Genomic DNA, 20,430 nt, shown 5'->3' with positions numbered 1-20,430 from the left:
CAGTGGTTTTGTGTTTGGACCTGCGTAGGTATTTGAGTTGGAGTCTGGCCCGGGTATTGCTAGAATTGGGCCTGTCATTTCTTTTCTCTGGTTCTGTACGTGAGATTGGTTTTAAAGATCTAGCTGGCCAGTTTCTGTTGATTTTCACTGCCTGACCAGAATTTTCCTCTAATTTATTTTTTGTATTTTAACTAGGTTTTCCTAGAAAACAGTCTGGTGATTTCTGCTAAATAACAGGTCCCAAACAGGTCCCAAAAAACACAAATTTTTTGTATTTTAACTAGGTTTTCCTAGAAAACTAGGTTGTCCCCTGAAGCCCTAAAATAAGGCAAAGGACTTTTCCTTTTGTAATAAGCATATAATAAACACATACATAGTCTTCTGTGCCATTCATTACATAAAGAGGATGGCCACTGCCTTTATGAAATTTCTACTCTTCAATGAGAAGCGTGACGTGGATAGAAACCTTATTCGTGTGGAGGGACCCTCTGTGCTGCCTGTACTGAGGGGGTATCTAACTTGAAGAGGGAGGTTCGTGGTGGTGGTGGTGTTGGGGTCTCGTCCATCCTCTGCCCCGCCTGGTTGGGAACTAGGCTCAGCTGTGCCCTCATTGGTGGGCCCTTAGAAAAGTTCTTATCCTCTTTAAAATCAGGAAGGTGTATGGGAGCAGCAGATCTCACGACTAGCCACATGGCAGAATCCTAACGCAACAGTGGGCTCCCCAGTGGGCCCCCGTGGCCTGCAGGAGTCAGTGGTTTAGATGTGCATTTGGGAGCCACTTGGGTGAAGCTGCATGCTGTGTCAGTGTTCTTTGCAGCTTGGCGATGTGTGCCGTGTCTGGCTCTAAAGTGGACACTGATGTGTATACAACCTGTGTACAAGTGTGTCTCATCCAGATTTTCGTTGTAACCCCCCAAGGCTCCTCTAGTTGGAAGTACATTCCTTCTGCAGTTATTTCTGCAAATTGTTAGAGAACTTTGAGGCTCAGTCCAAGGGGTAGAAGCCTTTCCTGCTTCCTGGGGCCTCACTGCTGGTCTGCCTCACTGACAGGCTCTCAGGGACTCTGTGCGGCTTGGCAGACCCCGGACCCCCGCCATCCCCATGCGGAGCTCCACACTCGGGCTGCAAGCTTTCAGGTTATTTTTTAGTTGATGTGTGTCCTAGTCCCGAACCTGAGCTGCAGGGAAAACCCAAGCCTCCCTGATAAGCCCTTGGGACCTGTTATTTAGCAGAAATCACCAGATTCCCCGCCTTCCTAGGGAGACTCCTTTTGGAAGCCCTCGCTAGCCCGTCCTGCCAGTGGAGTTTCGGTGTCCTGTTTGATCTCCCTAACTTTACTCTTTAGGGAGCAAGGACTGGGCTTGTTGTCTCTGTTTCCTCCTTCCTGGTTTCTTATGCAAATCAGCCCAGCGCCACACAACCCCCGCCCCCCAGGGCAGTTCTGCCGCAGGAACACCATCCCGAGGCAGCCCACCGCTCACTCACAGAGGCCTGGACAGGCCTTGTTCATTTATCCTTTAAAGCCTCAACATGGAGGTAACTGTGCCATACTCATGGGACTGTAACAAAGGACACGTGAGCTGCCATGTTGTGCTCGCGGAACCTCGGTATTAGTACTCCTGCCGTCCCTATCAGGGGCTCTCTGCAGCCTTTCCCAGAGCGCCTGGTGCTCGGTGCTCGTTGGCCCCGCGGAGCCCGGGCAGGCAGCTCTGTGTGGAACCAAGATCACCTGGGCCTGACTGACCCCAGCAGACCAGCAGACCGGTGCGGTGCGCGGGACAGTTTGCAGATAAACTCGCGGAGACAGAATATCAACTCTGTCCCGAGCAAGGATACAAAATGAGGGGCTTGAAATAACCATTTGTCTCCAGGTCTGACAGCAAGAAATGTATCAAAACAGCTTTATTTGAACTTTCAGACTGTTTACTGTAAAGATACCGATGCTTCTCAATTGCTTCAGTGTGCCAGGCACTGTTCTAAGTGCTTTATATTCCTTTATAAACTTTTAAAAGATTTTGAGAGAGCAAGTCAGAGAGAGTGAGAGAGCATGAGCAGGGGAAGGGCAGAGGGAGAGGAAGAAGCAGGCCTCCCCCTGAGCAGGGAGCCCGATGTGGGGCTCGATCCCAGGGCCCCGAGATCATGACCTGAGCCGAAGGCAGACGCTTAACCAACTGAGCCACCCAGGCACCCCTGTATTTCTTTATGTTCGTTAACCATCTGCAATTAGTACTGTTGTCATTCCCCTATAATAAGGAACCAGAGGCTTAGCTGTCGAGGGGAAGGCACTTCCCTCAAACTGCAGTTGGGAAGTGACCGATTAAACAGGATTTAGCCCGAGACAGTCCAGTCCCAGCTCACCTTCACCCTGGATGTGGATTCATTTTTACATGTTTTGAAATCAAACTGAAGGACAGAAACAGTACGAGAAATGGGTTGGGTACGTTGAGTGCACAGCTCAGCTGAGAGCCAAGTTCATCAAGCTTGGGGGCTGCACAAGCCAGCTTCTCCCACAGCTCAGGTGTTTTCGGTCGGCGAGCCCACACTATCCAGGATGCAGCGAACACGCTCTCTTTTCTTTCACTATACGAGCAACATCGCTTTTCAGTCTCCACAAGCTGGATTCCAGCAGCTCCCCAAAGTCCTTTAACCTCTGTGACTGTTGGTGTACAAACGGTCGAAGCAATCCATCGTCTTCCTGAAAATAAAGGGGAAAAAAGGACAGTCGCCTCACGTGATTAGAGTGAAAACGTGTGCGGGCGTGAGTGTGGTGCCCAGGAAGTTCTCCCGGCGCTGTGGCTGAGAGCTGCTGGTGGAGGTGGTGAGTCACTCAGCCTCTAGAAGATGCTGCTAATAGGGAGACATGTGGAGCTGATGCAAGTTTCTCAGGTTGGAATCATCAACATTCCTCCAATACTGGAGAAGTTCTGAGGTCTGCCAAGGACCCTGTGGGGCTGGGGGTTCTCCTGTGGGTAGGGGAGGGTGGGCTGCCATGTCCCCCCGCCCAGGGAAGCAGGTGCCTGAGAAGAGGCTGCCGGGGTGCAGGCGGGCTGGAGGGTGGCAGTGCTGAGATGGGAGGGGGCAGTGGGCGCGCAGCCCATCCCTGCAGGGCCTTTCGGTTTCTGCCTCCTGGATCACTCATGAAATGGATGCTCAGGTACCATAGCCATTTTCTCCAATGTGTTTTCTGACCACCTCATTCTCTTAAAGGTATTTGTTTATATATTCTGAATACTATTTGATGAGAAATAATACAAACAGGCTATGGCTTATTTTTAGCTTTTCACCTACAAGCTTTTCTTTCTTTTTATTGTGAGATAAACACACAAGTACCTGTAATGTGTTAGAGTGAATTCACCTGCTCCAGAAAGAGCTCTGCCTCTCAAGCCCCTCCTGGTCGCACCCTCTACTCTCCCCCCAGGCACAACTGCTAGCCTGACTCGCTACCCGCAATGCACCCCTAAACAGTCTATTTTGCCTGTTTCTTGATCATTTATGGAATCCTACTGGGTGGTACCTTTTGTAACTTGCAGGTCAGCATGGTCGGGGCTGAGACTCCCTGTGTTGCATGTTTGCTTTCACAGCAGGATGGAGTTCCATGGTATGAAGGGTGAGGTACTTTACCTGTCTTCGCTGGGTGTGCATTGGGACGTTTCCAGTTTGGGGCTACTTTGGGGGTGGTGGTAAGAACAGCCAGTGCGTGTAGGTGTGGGTGTCTGCAGAGTTTTTCAGCCGGTTCCTCATTGAACCACAGACCAGGAAATGATCTGTGTGACTGTTTTCTCAATTCTCTCAAGAATGGTGCATAACGAGTACCATTCTGGACGCGAAGGAGAGAAATGAATTCATTCCATACATTGAATGCCTCGCGAGATGGTTCTCAAACTTGTTTAAGGCAGAGTCACCTGGAGGGCTGGTGAAAGCACAGACTCTGGGGCTGCACATCAGGGGTCTGGTTTAGGAGGGCTGGCAGGGGCCCTGGGTTTGTATTTCTGAGACCCCGATGGTTCGGGAGCTGTTGGCCGGGGACCACACTTTGAGAACCTCTGCTTCAGGGCACTGGGGCTGAATCCTCTGCAGGACCAGCGGACTCGAGGAGAGTGGCAGGCTGCTGGGGTAGGTGCAGCTTCAACTTTTATAGGGTAAATGACAAAAAAGTGTTTTAAGTGGTCGTTCCAATTTCCATTCTTTCCAGACCATCGCCACAACTCGGGGTTTTGAGACTTCTAAATTTTGCCAGTACGGTTGGGTTTATGGTACTGTTTCATTGTGGTTTCAGGTAGTGTTTTCCGAACTTCTAATGATGTTAAGCACTTTTCCGTATATTTATAGGCTTTTTTGTTTCTTTTGTGAAGTTCCTGTTTCGGTTTTTTGATCCCTTTTTTTTTTATTCTTGTTTCCGCTGGGCTGTTTCTCTTTTTGATTTGTGTAATTCCCTACTTTGGATATTAGTTCGCTGTATGTTAAATGTGTTGTAAATAACCCTTCCGAACTTCTTTTGGCTTTATTTGGGTATCTGGGCCAAAGTTTACCATTTTAATGTAGGTGCGTCCATCAGTGTTTTTCTTGACAGCGGCTGCTTTCCTGTCCTGTCCCACTGTGAGCTCATGGGTGTGTCCAGGCTCTTTCCTTCTGTGGTTGGGTCCTTGGTTGTCAACTGAAAGTGATTTCTGGGTATCGTCTTAGGTGAGACTCCAGTTTCGTTTTTCCTTTTGTGTATGTATTCTAGCACCGTTTGTTGAAAAATCCATCCTCACCACATCCACTGCGGCTCCTCATCAGTCACCTATCAAGTCTCTAGTCTTGAGTGAATCTATTTCTGGGCCTTCTGTCCTTTTCCTTTGGTTATTTTATGTGTATCGGGGCCGATGTGTTACCGTCTGGTACAGTAGCATTAAAACAGACCTTGGTGTTAGGTGGCCAATCTTCCCATGCTGTTTTGGGGTCTTGGTCTTGGCCATTCTTTGCTTTTGCGATTCCATCTAAATTACAGAATCATCTTGTCAGACCCCATTCCATTTGATTGGGATTATATGGAATCTCAGGGAGACGTGACAGATTTGCAAGAGCAAATCTTCCCAACCATGCAGACATGGCATGTTTCGTCCTTTATTGAGATCTTCCTTAACATCTCTCAAGCGAGTTTTAAAATGCTCTCCATAGAAGTCCATAGTTTTATGGGCTTTTTAAACATAGTTTTATGTTAGTTGTAGGCCTGAGTACTTTATATATTTGACACAATTATAAATGGCATCTCTTATACAGGCAGTTCTGGTTGATGCTGTTATATTCAAATGCAGTTAATTTTTATTTATTTATTATTTATTTATTTATTTGAGAGAGAATGAGAGAGAGCAAGCACATGAGAGGGGGGAGGGTCAGAGGGAGAAGCAGACTCCCTGCCGAGCAGGGAGCCCGATGCGGGACTCGATCCAGGGACTCCAGGATCATGACCTGAGCCGAAGGCAGTCGCTTAACCAACTGAGCCACCCAGGCGCCCTGCAGTTAATTTTTAAATACTGATTTTCTTTCCAGCAACTTTGCAATTCTATTAGTTAATTTCTAGATTCTTCTGGATTTTTAATTTACATAAACATATCATCTGGGAATAAAAACAGAGGCAGCCTGGGGTAGAAGGAAGGAATATAGACTGTGAAGTGCCCCTTGCTGGGTTTGGAGGTTGGGCCTGCTACTTAACTAGTCGTGTATCCTCACACAAGTTACTTAACCCTTCTTGTGCCTGAGACCCTTGAACTGTAAAATAAGGCTAATCTTAGTTCCTACTGCATCAAGTTGTTGTGGAATTGAGGTAGTAACTGTAAAGCACTTAGTAAATAATGTATAAATATGTGCTATTGTTCCTATGACTTTTTTCCCCCTTTTCAATCTTTCTACCTTATATTTCTTGCCTTGTGGCACTGGCTAGAGCCTCAGGTACAGTGGGAAACAGCAGTAAATTTTGCTAGCATCTCGGACTTCTTCCTGATGTAAAAGGGAGAGCATTCAGTGATTCGCCACTCAGCCTCATGCTTGCTCTGTGTTTAAGATGGCCTTCATCAAATTAAGGAATGCACATTTTATTCCTAATATGCTAAGAGTTTTTATCATGGTAAGATGCTGAATTTTATCATATGCTTTTTCTGAATCTCTTGAATTAGTCATGATTTTTCTCCTAAAGTATCTTATTTGGTTTATAACAATAAACCCAATTTGCATTTCGGGGATACTCTGTTAATCACAAAGTCAATGAATGCCAATACCTGGAAGCAGCCAGATGTCCCACTGGAACAAAAAAGCAAGAGCAAAGATGGCTGCCCAAGAAAGCAGGGGACACACGGTTCAGGCCCCCAGCCCTGCTTTTGCTGAAACACACACACCCCTCCCCAAGCTCAAGCAATGCCGTTCCCTCAAATGCCTGAATTTAATGGAGAAAGATTGCTTTTGCTCCCAGGATTCTGGTTACTCACAGGAGGTTTATAATGTCTCAGTCTGAGAAACTGTCCTCTTGCCGCATTCAGGCTTTGGTAGAAGACCTTCAGAGCTTTGGCCAACTCTCTGTCAGAGCTGGCTTGCTGAGCGGACGTGTGATGAATCTCTCCGGCTGCGGGGAGTTGTATTGGCATCTGAGTGACCTTCCCGCTATCTGAAGGCTTCTGTGCTGAGGTAGCGGGAAAAGATAATATTTATTTAATCATCTGTTCCTCCAAGTGTCTGTGTATTTACTTTGGTGGCATTCCACCAGCAGCGTTTATCAAACACCCGACGGAGACTCCTCCAGAGAAATCTTACCCGGCAGAAGGAAAAAAAAATTCTGCATTTTTTAATGAAACAAGATCTAGGCCAACTCATTAAAAAGTAAATTTCTTAGAAATACAAACACACCTCTCAGATGTAGGAGTTTAGAAAGTAAACAACCAAGACTTGGGTTGCCTCTCACCTTGTTGAGCAGAACCAGCTTTCTCAAGTGAGTGTTTGAGCAGCACATTTTCCTCTCTCAAGGCTCTGTTAACGTTTCTGAGCAGTTCCATCTCCTGTTCTAACTTGAGCAACTTCATATAAAGTTCTGATATTTGATTTGAGGTGGTCTACAAAAAACATGTCCGTTTAGCCTTTTGCTGGATTTTTTGTGTACCCTTTGGGACTGGCAATTTTTACTACCAGGGGACAACTAGATGGGGGTGGGGGTTGGTGAGCAGGGTTTAAGCCCCTCAAACACAGGAGTAAATCAAGAAAACACTTGTCAAGTGGAAGGAACACTGATGATCCCTAAGCGGCTATCACCTGGGATTTCATCATCTGCCATGTCTATTTGCCACATAAATGTGCACACCTGGCCTGTATCCATCACTGTGGAAATTTTCTTGGTGTCCACCATGATGTGGCCTTCACTTGTGACCATGGGGTCCGGCTGAGAGCAGCTCAGTTGGGCGCAGCCTTCTGCAATGTTGGGGGGGGGAAACCATCAAGGAAAAACCTCTCTGCTGTCTGGCCCCAGTGTCGTATGAAGAGATTTAAACCATATAATCCCCCATGGACTAGAGTCCAGGGACCCAGGAGAAGATGACTCTTGGCTGTTAAGACCCTGACCTCCTCCCTCCCTCCCTGCCTCGGCAGCCCTAGGTACACTGACATGATATCTGATGGAAGAAGGCATCATGCCAAAGAGGAAGTAAACAGGGTACCTTGAAGACCCCATAAATCAACAATGAGAGCATTTGTTTGTAAATAACTCAGAAACTCCTGAGATGCATTTAAAGCTGTAAATTGGACAGTTTCTTCTATTTGGGGATTCACAATTTTCCATACAGGCTTGGTATAGAAAGTCCTTGAAAGATCATAAATTCTGTACCTGAGAAAAGAACAGAAAACACGATTTAAAACCAGAAGGGACACATTTATAAAGAAAAGGATCAGATGAGCCCAAGAACAATGGCCTGCATTGGTCAGTCGATACAGGGTGACCTGTAATTGCTTCTCGCGAGTGCTACCCCCAACGTCTCAGCTATTTACTGTGAGAAGCATCACTATATGGAGAGTATTACATGTCTAACAAAAAGGAAAATGAAATGGAAGGAAATGGATAAACACTTTGATAAATACTTTCTACTTCAATAATCAAAAAGTGTTAATTTTCCATGTGAGGTGGTGGTTTGGTTTTTGTCCTTTAAACCTTCCCTTTATCGCTTAAAATCTTTTTAGCCTAATTAAGCCTATCTAGTGCTTCCACCATATTGTGATACAGTCCTTTTGTTTCCAACTCAAAAAAACCCAAAACTATTCCATGTAGATAATACAGCTTTACTGGGTATTCTATCAGATAATTAAAATCTCTTCTGCTTCAATCACCCTTCTCAGCACACATGGCTTACAGTCCAGCAACCTAGAAGTAGGTGGGGCTTCCATTAAACAGGTGGGGAAATACTCATGTTGGGGTTGAGCAAGCAGAGAAACTTAAGAAAATTTCATGATACACTCGTTTTTGAAACTTAAGGAAAGACTCCCTCCCACCGGGGCCCACAAGAGGGGGTGGTGTATGCACACAGCTCCATGGGGCAGGCTGGTACCCCATCTGAATGCCCCGCTCTGCGCCTTCCTTGAGCCACTTGATGCCAAGGCACTGCACGAGGCCAATTTGGAAATCCATCCTCTTGCCCAGCAACTCTGAAGGGTCAAATACCACATCCTCCTCACCACATGCTCTGCAAACAGAGAAAGAGAACATGGACCACAGGTGTTAGCCGGGACCGAAGCAAGTTAGGATTGTGTCCTCAAAGGGGATCATGAGATGGCCTCAAGAGATGGCCAACTTCTCTGAAGAAAAGACAGGGGATGTTACCAGCTGTGGAATTCATTCATTCAAGAGACATTCAAGGAGCTCACAATCTTCTTGAGGAGGAGACAGCAATATAACCACTTCATGCAATAATTGAGCTAGCAGTGGAGACCTAGGTAGGTTCCCAGGGGGGAGAGGGGCTCCTACCCAGGGAGAGCCAGCTGGCTGCCCAGACACGGCCTCCTCAAGGTGCCATTTTTCTTGGTGAAATCTTCACAGTCCAGAGTCAACTCCAAGCCTACAAGTTTGCAAACCAATTTGGACCGCTTTCCAACAGGGGCTGTCTCTCACATCAACTCCCATCAAGCTCACAAAGACCAAAGCCTAGAAACTAAAATGCTGCCTTACTAACTTGCCATGAGAGATCAACCATCCAGTAGCCCAGAAGCCCGAGGTGGCCCAGTGACCGGAAACTTTCGTCGAGTCCCAACAAAGACAGTGAGTTGATGGTCAGCTTGGTCCCTGGGTCACAGGACCTTGCAGTCCTCTTGCCCCCTTCCTGAGCCTGTTACCTCTTCAGAAAGACAAAAAGGTTGCTGTGGGTACCCAAGGGGACTGAGCCTCCAGGCCAGAGCCCCTGCCTGCCTGCCTCTTTGCTTAGGATTGCTAAGAGACTTGGGTTTTTGTGTAAACTGCCTGAACTGCCTACAGCCTGAAGAGAGAACAGAGGAGGCTCCCCAGAAGGAGGGTAAGAGGCAACACAACAGAGTTAAAGCAAATCCCATCCCCATGGAAGGTCAGATAACCACCCAGAATGAGGCCAGGTCAGGGAACAAAGTCACCTCAGTCTCTACCTTGAGAAAAGGAACAACAACAACAAAAATCAGAGCCTATACCCAGGATGGAGAAGGGATGAACTGGAAAACCAGCTTTCCGCTTCTGGCTCTAGGGCCTTCCCACCAGGCTCTGGAATATTCTAGGTCAGCTGATTTGGCCGCCATGGCAAAAATCCAATTTGATGAGGCCAAATCATGACTAAATGAGCTCCGCTGGGGACCAAGCTGACCACCTGCTCCTGGAGAACTCAGGCACACTATGAGCTTTCTGCTGGGCAGACCCAGGGCCGGGCCAGGGGGAGAAGGAGACACCCACTGTCCTGCCGGGGAGCAGGGCGTCACGTGGATGAGCAGCATGGCCTCCTCTATTCCGTCGCAGTTGAGGAACTCCACCTGGTCCTCAAGCTTCATGCAGTAGGCAAGCGGCTGGAGCCAGACGTGAGCTGAGCCCAGGTGGACAACCGTGACGGGATCCCAGAAAGGGTCATCTTCCTGAGCCACGCGTCCATCTTCCCCCTCTAGAAAGCGCTGGTAAAGTTCCTCCATTAGGAATTTCCTATTGATAAACTTGGCTTTCGACCAGATCCACACCTGGAAATACAAAGGTGGGTCACCAGTGTATGACTTCACCTGCTCATGGGTCGTTCCCCTGATTTTTCCCAGCATGCTCCCTCAGGTGGACTGGGCTTGGGGTACTCAGGACCACACCACGCTCTCATCAAACTTCGTCCACATTCATTCCTGACTTATCACTTCAGCATTCCTTGAGTTGCTGGAGCCTAACAACTCAGAGGAGATGATGAAGGGTTTAGACAATGGGTCCTCCCAGGAGAAATGGAGGTTTGAGGCTTGTGGTCCACGGAATAATGGCCCTCCGAGATGTCCGTGTCCCAGTCTCTGGAACCTGCCCTTATGTTACCTCATGAGGCAAAGGGAAGTAAGGTTGAATCAGGTTTGCTTCTCAGCTGACCTTAAAATAGGGAGATTCACTTGGATTATCCATGTGAGCCCCGTGTAATCACATGGACCTTAAGTGTGGAAGGAAGCAGAAGACATGGTTGGAGAGATGGTGGCCGAAGCCAGGTCAGGGAGATGCCATGTGGCTGACTTTGGAGATGGAGCATGATGGCCATGAGCCTGGGAAAGTGGGGACCTCTAGAAGTTCGAAGAAACAAGGAAACAGAGTGCCCCGCAAGGCTCCAGAAAACAAAACATCTCTGCCAGCCCCTTGCTTTTTGCGCAGGGAGGCCTGGGCTGGGCCTCCAGCTACAGAACTATAAGGTGATAAAGGTGTGAGCTCATGGCCCTGAGAGAGCCTGCCACTGTCTGTCCCCTCACTGGGTGAGGGGCATGGCTGCTGAGAAAGAGGACAGAAGCATAAGCTGCGGGGGCGGTGGGGGGGGGGCATGCAAGTGAGATGGAATGTTCTGGACCATAAACGTCACATCAGAAGTGGTTTCCAGGTAAACTGAGCAACTCCTTCTCTGAGCAGCTTGAAAACACAAGAAACTAATAGATACGTCATTCTCGGAGTGTTAACGTGTCTTCAAAAAAAAAAAAAAACATCCTCCACACACTAAAAGACTTTTTTCTTTTCTCGTCTGCCTCGAGTACAGTGAGGCACAGCCCTGTCCTCCAAGTGTCCCTGCGAATGTGGCCGCGGCAAACGCTATGTGGACAGAGCACAACACAAGTTCCAGAGAGTGTGGGCTTTTTCAAGACCTTTAGGCTAAGGAGCTAAGATCATGGGAACCCAGATCATCAGTCCGCTGCATCCCTCCTGCGGAGAGCAGACTTCGGGCCCTGTGACAGGTCATCGAGGCTCTGTGGGACCAGCAGGTGTGACCCTGGGCACAGACTCCCTGGCTGGAAGCTTTTGCACAGGAACTCCTGAAAAGTGAGTGCGGCTAGCCTTTCCAGTGTAGACAACCTCCCTCTCCTCCCGTGGCCCTGGCCAGCTCCTGAATTGTCTGGGACGTGTGACTCTGACGGTCACACGAGCAGCCTGTGGGTCCTGTCTCCTCCCAGTGGCATTCACGGTTCGCAGTCTGAGGCGAACGTTTGCAAGACCAGCCACCAAAAATGTGCCGAGCGTGTCTCTCCACATTGCCGCTCTGCACCAGGCTGTTCTTCGAGCCTTCAGGACCAGACCCACAGAGCATTCCCAGAACGACCAACCGCCAACATTTCAGGTGGGCTCCTGGGGAAGGAGTACCTTCTTTCAAGGAAAGGTCACTGATACTTTTAAAAGGTGAAATGGACAGGCTTGAAGATGACAGATCAGTAAGATTAGCCTCTGAGAAGAAAGAAAAATAGAAACAAAATCACCATAAAATCTGTTAGCGCCCAGCCCCTTACAAGGGAGCCCAGTGTGGTTTCTACAGAAGCCGGCCAGTGCTCTCCCCCAGGATACGCTTAACCCTAAGATGCAAAAACACGGCTTTGCCTTCTATTTCTGGCCAGGGCAGCCTGTGTGATTCAGGTAACCTTCCTGCTAATAATAGAAGAGGCTGAATAAAGTGTTTTCAAATCACCTTAAACCATAATAAACAATAAGCCTTGGAACACAGAATCACATGAAAAACAGTTTTTAAAAACTAAAGATCTCCTTGAAACAAGGTCTGACAAGACAGCAGGAAACTGCCAACCCCAACTCGGGGGGCATGCCTGGCCCCAGAGAGGCATGTGGAACACTGGATCACCAAAGCTTCTCTGTCCTCGTGGCACCTTCCAGAAAACCCAAGAAACAAAAGCATAATCACACACACATTGAGGATTCAGCTCCGAAGGCCTCACAGAAGTCCAGGTTGACTCCCAGGGTGGGTGTCTCAGACCAAGACCCCCGAGAGCTGCCCTGGGGGTGTGCGGTGAGCTGGCATCAAGCCTGCTGCTCTGGACTGAATGTTAGGTCCCCCCAAATCCATACATTGGAACCTAACCCCCGATGTGATGGGATGAGGAAGCGGAGCATATGCGAAGTGACCAGCTCATGAGGGTGGAGCCCTCATGAGTGGAGTTAGCGCCCTTACGAAGGCAGCCCCAGAACCCTCCCAGGGCCCTAACATCATGCGAGGACCCAGCGAGAAGATGTCCGCTCTGACCCATGAAGCCGTCCCTCACTGGATAGCAAATCTGCCCGTGCCACGATTTTGGGCTTCCAACCTCCAGAGCTGTGAGAGATAAAGCTTTGTTGCTCGAGCCTCCCCGGCGGTGAGGGACTTGCTACAGTGACGTGAAGGGATGGAACATGTCTCCCCTCTCTCCTCACCCCAGGAGATTCAGAGGAGGCCACCGTGGCGCTGGTCAGAGGAAGAGACCGAAAAGAACAGGAACATGTCTCAGAAGTTCGGGGTGGAGACTGGCCTGGCTCAGGTTTGCTCCCTGGGCCCTCCCAGCCTGGGGGCCCGTTAAACTCGAGCCGTGACCTTGTGACCCCAGCACCTGGCAGAAAACACACACACAGGCCCCTATCTTTCCCTGTGTGTTGCATTTCACAATTTTAAGAAGATTTTACACAGCGGGCTTGACCCAGAAGATTTCGACAACTTTGGGGGAACGAGCGGAAGTGTGAAACCCAGAGAAGGAACAGCTCGTTGCTCGGTAGAGCAGATCATCTAGTGACGGATGGTCCCCTTCGCCAGCGGCATGTTTGCCAACTCCGGCCGTGGATTTGGGAGGGAGCAGCCCACCCGGAGGCCCCCAGAGAATTCGGGGCTCATCTCAGAAGATGGGCTAAGGAGTGTGTGTCGGGTTGGAGCCAGAGGTCCGGGGCATGCTCCGAAGGCAAAAATACGTAAGGGACACCCAAAGAGCGCCCCAGTCTTTTCTGTTGGGCAGAGGGAAAGGCAAGGGGTCTTAGGTACCTGAAGGGGACCCTCCTGCCAGTGAGCAAAGGCAAACATGGGAATGGATCAGCCACGGCCTTTTCTGGAATCTTAACAGGAGTGCAGATTTTCTCATTGCTCCAGACGGGCACGTCTCTCTGTCTCTGTCTTGCACACAGACACCACCATCAGTTGGATAAACTCTCAGGCTCCTTTCTGGTACTCAAGCCTTTAAGTCATGTTAAAAATAGGGCACCTGGGTGGCTCAGTTGGTTAAGCATCTGCCTTCGGCTCAGGTCATGATCCCAGGGTCCTGGGATCGAGTCCCGTATTGGGCTCCCTGCTCCGCGGGAAGCCTGCTTCTCCCTCTCCTGCTCATGCTCTTTCTCTCTCAAATAAATAAATAAAAAGAGAGAAAAAAAAAAACAACAGAAAGTATTCAGTGCTGGTGATCGGGACCAATCCCAGGACTTGGTGCCATGTGGGAGAGAGGCCCAGGAGGGAAACACAGAGGAGGGGTCTTCTGTCCCCAGACACTGTCCACAGAGTCCCAGCTCACACTCAGAACACATGGTGTCCTTTCACTGGGTCTCCACAGGCTGTAGGGGTGAACTGAACTCTGTCCCTGGGAGAGCGCCTCAGAAACCCCGTCCCCAGAGGTGTCCTCACCTCATGAGTCCTTTGGTGGGTCACTTTCACCATGACCTCTTTCTGTAGGTCGTAGCCCCTAGAGTCTGACGACGCTAAATTCTTCACCTTCAGTTCCATTCTGAGTCCCTGGCAAGAGAAACACTTTACCCTAAGTCACCCTGCCTGTCTTTCCCTTTCTCTGACACTCCCAAAATGTGTAAGTCTCTTGCAAGTTTCCTGAGGATTGGGATCCTATATCCAGGGGGCCAACCCCCGCTCAGGTCCTCTCTGTGGCCTAGAAGGCTTCGGGGTGCTGGGCCCAGAGAAACCCCACTGGAGGGCAATCTGGGATGGGGTGGTTTGGCAGGCAAGCATTGGTCTGGGGCCCTGGGGTCTGGGGCCCTGGTGGCCGTGGCGGCCGTGGCGGCCTCAGTGGCCAGAGGTGGAAGGAATGGCACTAGCGGCTGGGCCTGGTGAGTTCTGGGTGTTGACCTGGATTCTGTCACTGGCTCACGGTGGGGTCCCGGGTCCTGACCTCTCCAGGCCCCGATGTCCCCATCCATACCACGGAGACAGCTGGAGCAGTGGCGTGAGGGGCCGTGGACCTTGTTCCCCGGGGCCTTTCCTGGACCTGGCGCTGTACCGTCTCCTAGCTCTTACCTTCTCCAGCTCTTCGCCCATCTGATTCGCTTCCGCCACCAGCGGCATCAGTTTGACATAGTCCTGGAACACGGCCAGCACGCTGGGGTCTGCGTTCCCCTCCCCGTGGCCTGCGGCCCCTAGGAAGACAGCACAGTGCTCCTGAGCGCTGGCCACCTGTTCCGGGACACTTGTCAGCCACAAGGGAATTCATATGCTCACTCATTCGTTCGATTGTTCATCAAATGTCTGCATTTAAAAATTATAAGCATGTAATTAAACAAAACAAAAAAAACCCAGGGGTGTCTGTGTGGCTCAGTGGGCTAAGCATCTGCCTTCGGCTCAGGTCATGATCCTGGAGTCCCGGGATCGAGTCCCGCGTGGGGCTCCCTGCTCAGCGGCGAGCCTGCCTCTCCCCCTCCCTCTGCCCCCCCCACTCATGCACGTGCTCTCTCTCTCTCTCAAATAAATGAAATCTTGAAAAAAAACCCAAAACCAAGTAAGTGTGGAGAAAAACCACCATCCGACTCTCTCTTAAATAGCTACTCATCTCAACCCATGAATCTCGGCAGTGTCACGACAGGAAGATCCCTGCCTCTGGTTCTCATTTGTGGTCTCAGGGTCCTTGATCAAAGCAGCTGCAGATTGTCCCGGGAGGAGGGTGGGGAGCGTAAAGCATGGTTGGCTACATGAAGGTCTGGGGATTCCTCTTGAACAGCAGGTAACCTGTTCTTACTTCTGTCCCTTGGGCAGCTTGCAGCTGGGGGTCCTGGAGATGGTGGGACGGCCAGTCCCCCTGCCAGACCCAGGCTGGCGCTGCCTTGTGTCAGGGACTCTCAACTCTAGGGATTTCCTGCCCACGGGTCCACACTGTGCCCTGTGGCCCTGAGGTCTGGCTCCGCAGAACTGTCCACTACTGCCTTGTTGAGGACCCGCAGTCTTCACAGATGCCGAGTGCTTTCAACCGAGGGTCTGGCGCTTGTTGCACCTCGTTGCGCCACTAGCCCTGGGCTGGGGAAGAAGGTGTGCATGAGTAAATGGAGTATGTAGGCTTGGTGCTCCAGAGCCTTGTTTGTTTGGGTCAGGAACTGCAGCAGAAAAGGAGTAAGGAGGTGAATTTCGCATCCGTTTATTTTGCTGAAATTCGGAGGAAAAAACTGGTGTAGGGAAAAGGGAGAGACTGTTTTGCACGCGTGTGGGTGCATCCCAGTGCCCTCCACTCATGGTTTTCAGGCAAGTTCAGGCAAGCTAGTGTTCTCCAGGAAAGGGCTGGCCCTGGCACGTATGAGCCGCTCCTCCACCCAGGGGCCCAGCACAGCACAAAGCTTTCCGTGGAGTGCCGGTTCGCCCAGACCCCAGGAGAGCCTTGAGCAAAGCCACCCAGGCCTGGTTGTGGGAGAGGGGGAAGGTGCTCCGGAGCCTCCCTGATGCAAGGAAGGGCAGTGTCAGAGCTTTGAATGCTCTTGACTCTGAGGAATCCCAGATTATTGCTGGGGGGTGGAAGGCAGGTTGAGAGCAGAAGGAACATCTTAGACTCAGAAACCCAAGGCTGGATTTTCTCTAGTCCAGGGCCTGGACTCTGTCCATCACCGTCTCTCCAACCATCTGTCCAGCCTCACACTGGGTCTCTCTAGTTATTGGGTCACAGCTTCTGTAGGCTCAGAAGGCCACTGGGTGGGGCTAGGAGGTGAGTGGGGAGCTCACATCCCAGTCTGCCCTCGCCTGGGAGGGACCTGATGTCCGGGGCATGACGCTCCTGGGGGTGGCTGTGTTCCCAGACAGAGCAGGGAGGTGCCTGCATTTGGGCCCTGGGCCACACACATGCATAACTAAGCTTCTGTGTGGGGACTGATTCAATTTATCTCATTCATCATTCACACAACAAATACTCACTGAGGGCCCTCTGGAGATTAGGGAGTGAACATGCTCCTGTCAGCTCTGTAAAGCAGGGAAGGATCCCCAGGACTTAAAACCACATCTAGCACATAGTAGGAGCTCAGCTAATACTTAATGAAAGAAGATATAAATAAATGGATGAACAAGAGAAAAAAAAAATCCCAGTTAGAGCTGATATTCTCACATGGATGAATAGAAAATAATCAAGTAAAGCAATAAGTAAAATTTTAAATGTGATAAATGTTAGAAGGAAATAGAATTATGTAAGAGAGAGTAACTGGATAAGACCAAGAAAGGGGAAGATCTATCTGAAAGGTAAGATTTCAACTGAGGGTTGAAAGCTGAGAATGAGCTGAAGAGGCAAAGGAAAACAAGCAACAAGTACAAAGGCCCTGAGGCAGAACAGGGCTTGGTGTGTGCTGCAGGAGCACAAGGAGACCAGGAAGTTTCAAAGTGAGGTAAGGAGAGAGTGGTGTGAGATGAGGCTGTGGTGGGTCATATAGGGCCTTCAAGGCCATGGTAAGGAGTTTGGATTTTATTCTTACACTGAGAAGTTGATGAATGATTTTCAGCCTGAGAGTAACAGGCAAGAGAAGAAGGTGGCTTGCACAGAAATGGCAGTGCAAGCCGATGGAGGAAAGGTGGACTGGATCATGAAGTGAGGGAAGGGAGGAGGCCAATGTGGTAAATCTTGGGGTGAAAATAGGGTGCAGTGAGTGGTTGAGATGTCTGTGGGACGTGCAGGCGGAACTATCGGGAAGGCAGCTGGATGAAGATGCCAAGCAGAGCGCAAGTAGATAGCAAGAAATGGTTGCTGAGGGTCGTTTCCATAAGATGGTGCTGAGCGCCACTGAGGCTGGATGAGGACCTGGAGGAGCATCCATCTGGAGAAGAGTCCCAAGGTCCAAGCTCAACATGGCTCAGATGAGGGGGAGCCAGGAAAGGGGATGTGGGAGCAGCAGCCTGGAAGGAAACCAAGAGGGCGTGTTGTTCCAAGAGGAAAATATTTCATACGGGAGAGAGTACTCAACAGTGCAAAACGTTGCCCAGACCTCAGTGAGATGGGCGTGGACAGATGTCTACTGATCTAGAACACAGGGTGCACAGCGTCTAGGAATGGTCGGGACGGAGGCCGGCTGGAGGAGGCCAGGCCGTGCCTGAGAGATGAGAAAGTGGGAATAGTTGACTAGTTTTCTATCAAAGGGAATAAAAAGCAATATGGCATAGCTAAAGGGGGGCATGGGTCAAGGTAGGGGTTTGTTTAGTTTTCTGATGGAAGATAGTGGAGCATGTTTGTGTGATGGGAACGACCCATAGAGAGCATTTGATGGTGCAGGGGAGGGGACTCTGCAGGGACAAATGATAAAGAAGGTACTGGGGTGGGGGCGCCTGGGTGGCTTGGTTAAGGGTCTGCCTTTGACTCAGGTCATGATCTCAGGGTGCTGGGGCCGAGTCCCACGTGGGGCTTCCTGCTCATCGTGGCGTCTGCTTCTCCCTCTCCCTCTGCTCTGGGGGATGGAATCCAGAGGACAGATGGAGAAAAATGGAACATAAATATTATATTAAAAGTTTTCTGCACCAAGGGAAAACTAGACTAACTCCTGGGGCATTGAACTGGAATTGGAAGTTATCATATATGAACTCATGGTTTTGTGGATATAGACAAAGCTCTCCATATGTGTGTGGGAGATGTACATCTCTCTGTCCATAGAGACATATATCAATACAGCAGTCTGCACACCCAGCCCCAGATCTTGATTTATAAATGCCATTCTCAACCAAAAGGAGTCAGGATGCTAGGAGAAGTGCCTGACTCCAGTGCTGGGACTGAGAGTCCACAGATGAACCTAGAATATGTTCTTCTGCCAGAAAGGAAGCTGGTGTTCAAAGAACGATGGGGACATGTCAGGAAGACACGGAAGTTAGCTTGAAGGGACTCCTCAGGCCATATCTAGGACAGTTTGTGCATCAAAAAAAACTCTGAAAGCAACAGATTAAAACCCATTGTGTAAAATTGGATTCTGTGAGTTCACATCGACATAAATAAGTGAATAAGCAAATAGAGACCATTTCTTCTTCACAGTGGATTTTTTCAACTGAATGTAGAAGAAAGGGTCGAGCTAGAAATTCACCATTTGACAAAAGTCATCATCATAATCCAAGCCAAGAATGATCAAAGGATGATAAAACTAATGGATGAAAGTATGACGAGATGTAGGGTATCTACATATCTAAGTCTCTCATAAAATATTAATTAAAGGGGCGCCTGAGTGGCTCAGTCATTAAGCATCTGCCTTCAGCTCAGGTCATGATCCCAGGGTGCTGGGATCGAGCCCCGCATTGGGCTCCCTGCTCAGCAGGAAGCCTGCTTCTCCCTCTCCCACCTCTCTCGCTGTCTCTCTGTCAAATAAATAAAAATAAAATCTTAAAAAATATATTAATTAAAAAGATAGAATTAGTAACTTCACAGTGGAGAAACTGGGCAGCCACCAAAAAGATAAATTAAGGAACATTTTGCTAAACAACTGGCCTTTACTCTTTAAAAACATCAGGGTCATGAAAGACAAAGACCTTTACCAGGTTTAAGGAGACCAAAGACGTGACAACTGAATGTGGTCCTTATTTGGATGTTGGACTTGAATTTGTTGTTATAAAGGACACTGTTGACACGAACAATTAGTTAAATATGCATCAAGTCCATATTACTCTCAATTACTCTCAACCCACTTACTCTCAAATGATTAGGAAAAAATTATATATATATTTAAAGATGATGTATACACATATTTACATATATATACACACATTACAGATATATAATAAAGCAAGTATAGTAAATGTTGACACAGGAACTCAGGTGTGTATGAGAGTCCTATGCACGACTCTTGAAACTTTTCTGTACGTCTCAAGAAATTGCTTCAAAATTGAGAATTGCCCACACAGTGCTTCCCCACCATGGCAAGCGGCTCTGGGGAAGGAGGGCGGAGCGTGTCCAGGCACTGAGGACAGGTGGACTGGCCACGACGCAGTGGGAATTGTGTGTGAGAGCCACATGGCGGCTGTGAAGTGCAGGGGAGGCTCTGGAGAAGAACCTCCAGAACACGGAAATAAGGCAAAAGGGATGACTGTCCTTTAAATGTCCTAGCAGAGCCTTGCGTAGGGATTCTGATCCCCTAAGGGGATGTCCCAGTGTCCACTCACTAAACTATTGGTTGGGGCCCCGACCCCCCTTAGAGTCAAAAATCCACTCAACTTTTGACTCCCCCAAATCGTACCTACTAGTAGCCTATTGTTGGCTGGAAGACTCACCAAGAAACAATTGATGAACACACATTTTGTCTGTCTATGTATTATATACTGTGTTCTTACAACAAAGTACGCTAGAGAAAAGAAAATCCTAAGGAAGAGAAAATACATTTACAGAACTATGCTGTATTTATTTAAAAAAAAATCCACATATAAGTGGACCCATGCAGTTCAAACCCGTGTTGTTCAAGGGTCAACTGGATATACCACTCTCTTCTCTACTCCATTTATTAAAGAAACAGTTTTTTATTTTTTTTAAGATTTTATTTATTCATTTGAGACACAGAGATAGAGCATGAGCAGGGGGAGAGGCAGGCTCTCCGCCGAGCCAGGAGCCCGATGTGGGGACTCGATCCCAGGACTCTGGGATCACAACCTGAGCTGAAGGCAGACGCTTAACCATCTGAGCCACCCAGGTGCCCTAAAGAAACAGTTTAATGAATTAAATCTTTGACATGCCCTCATTTCTACATCTACATGGAAATCTATTTTAACTTTCCAAACATTGCCCTTTGAAACAGTGAAAGAT

At 49.0% G+C, this 20,430-nt stretch overlaps 1 protein-coding gene across 1 annotated transcript; it reads right to left on the bottom strand.

Annotated features, from left to right (window-relative positions):
* Positions 1-13,859: 13,859 nt before the first annotated feature.
* Positions 13,860-14,900, bottom strand: LOC116622695 (kinesin-like protein KIF28P). Its single transcript, XM_032389251.1, has 2 exons — positions 14,721-14,900; positions 13,860-14,207 (listed from the first exon to the last, which is right to left on the bottom strand). Exons 1-2 carry the CDS (start codon positions 14,766-14,768, stop codon positions 13,992-13,994), a joined length of 264 nt encoding a protein of 87 aa, XP_032245142.1. The 5' UTR covers positions 14,769-14,900; the 3' UTR covers positions 13,860-13,991.
* Positions 14,901-20,430: the final 5,530 nt, after the last annotated feature.

Source organism: Phoca vitulina, unplaced genomic scaffold (genome assembly GCF_004348235.1).
Source record: "Phoca vitulina isolate PV1807 unplaced genomic scaffold, GSC_HSeal_1.0 scaffold54, whole genome shotgun sequence".
Lineage (NCBI taxonomy): Eukaryota > Metazoa > Chordata > Mammalia > Carnivora > Phocidae > Phoca > Phoca vitulina.
This window is presented reverse-complemented; position numbering and strand designations above follow the sequence as displayed.

Excerpts from the sequence above, each read along its gene's own strand:
- LOC116622695 (XM_032389251.1), bottom strand. The coding sequence starts at position 14,768 with ATGCCGCTGGTGGCGGAAGCGAATCAGATGGGCGAAGAGCTGGAGAAG. Across the intron at positions 14,208-14,720 it reads TGGGCGAAGAGCTGGAGAAG|GGACTCAGAATGGAACTGAA; the intron begins GTAAGAGCTAGG and ends TTCTCTTGCCAG.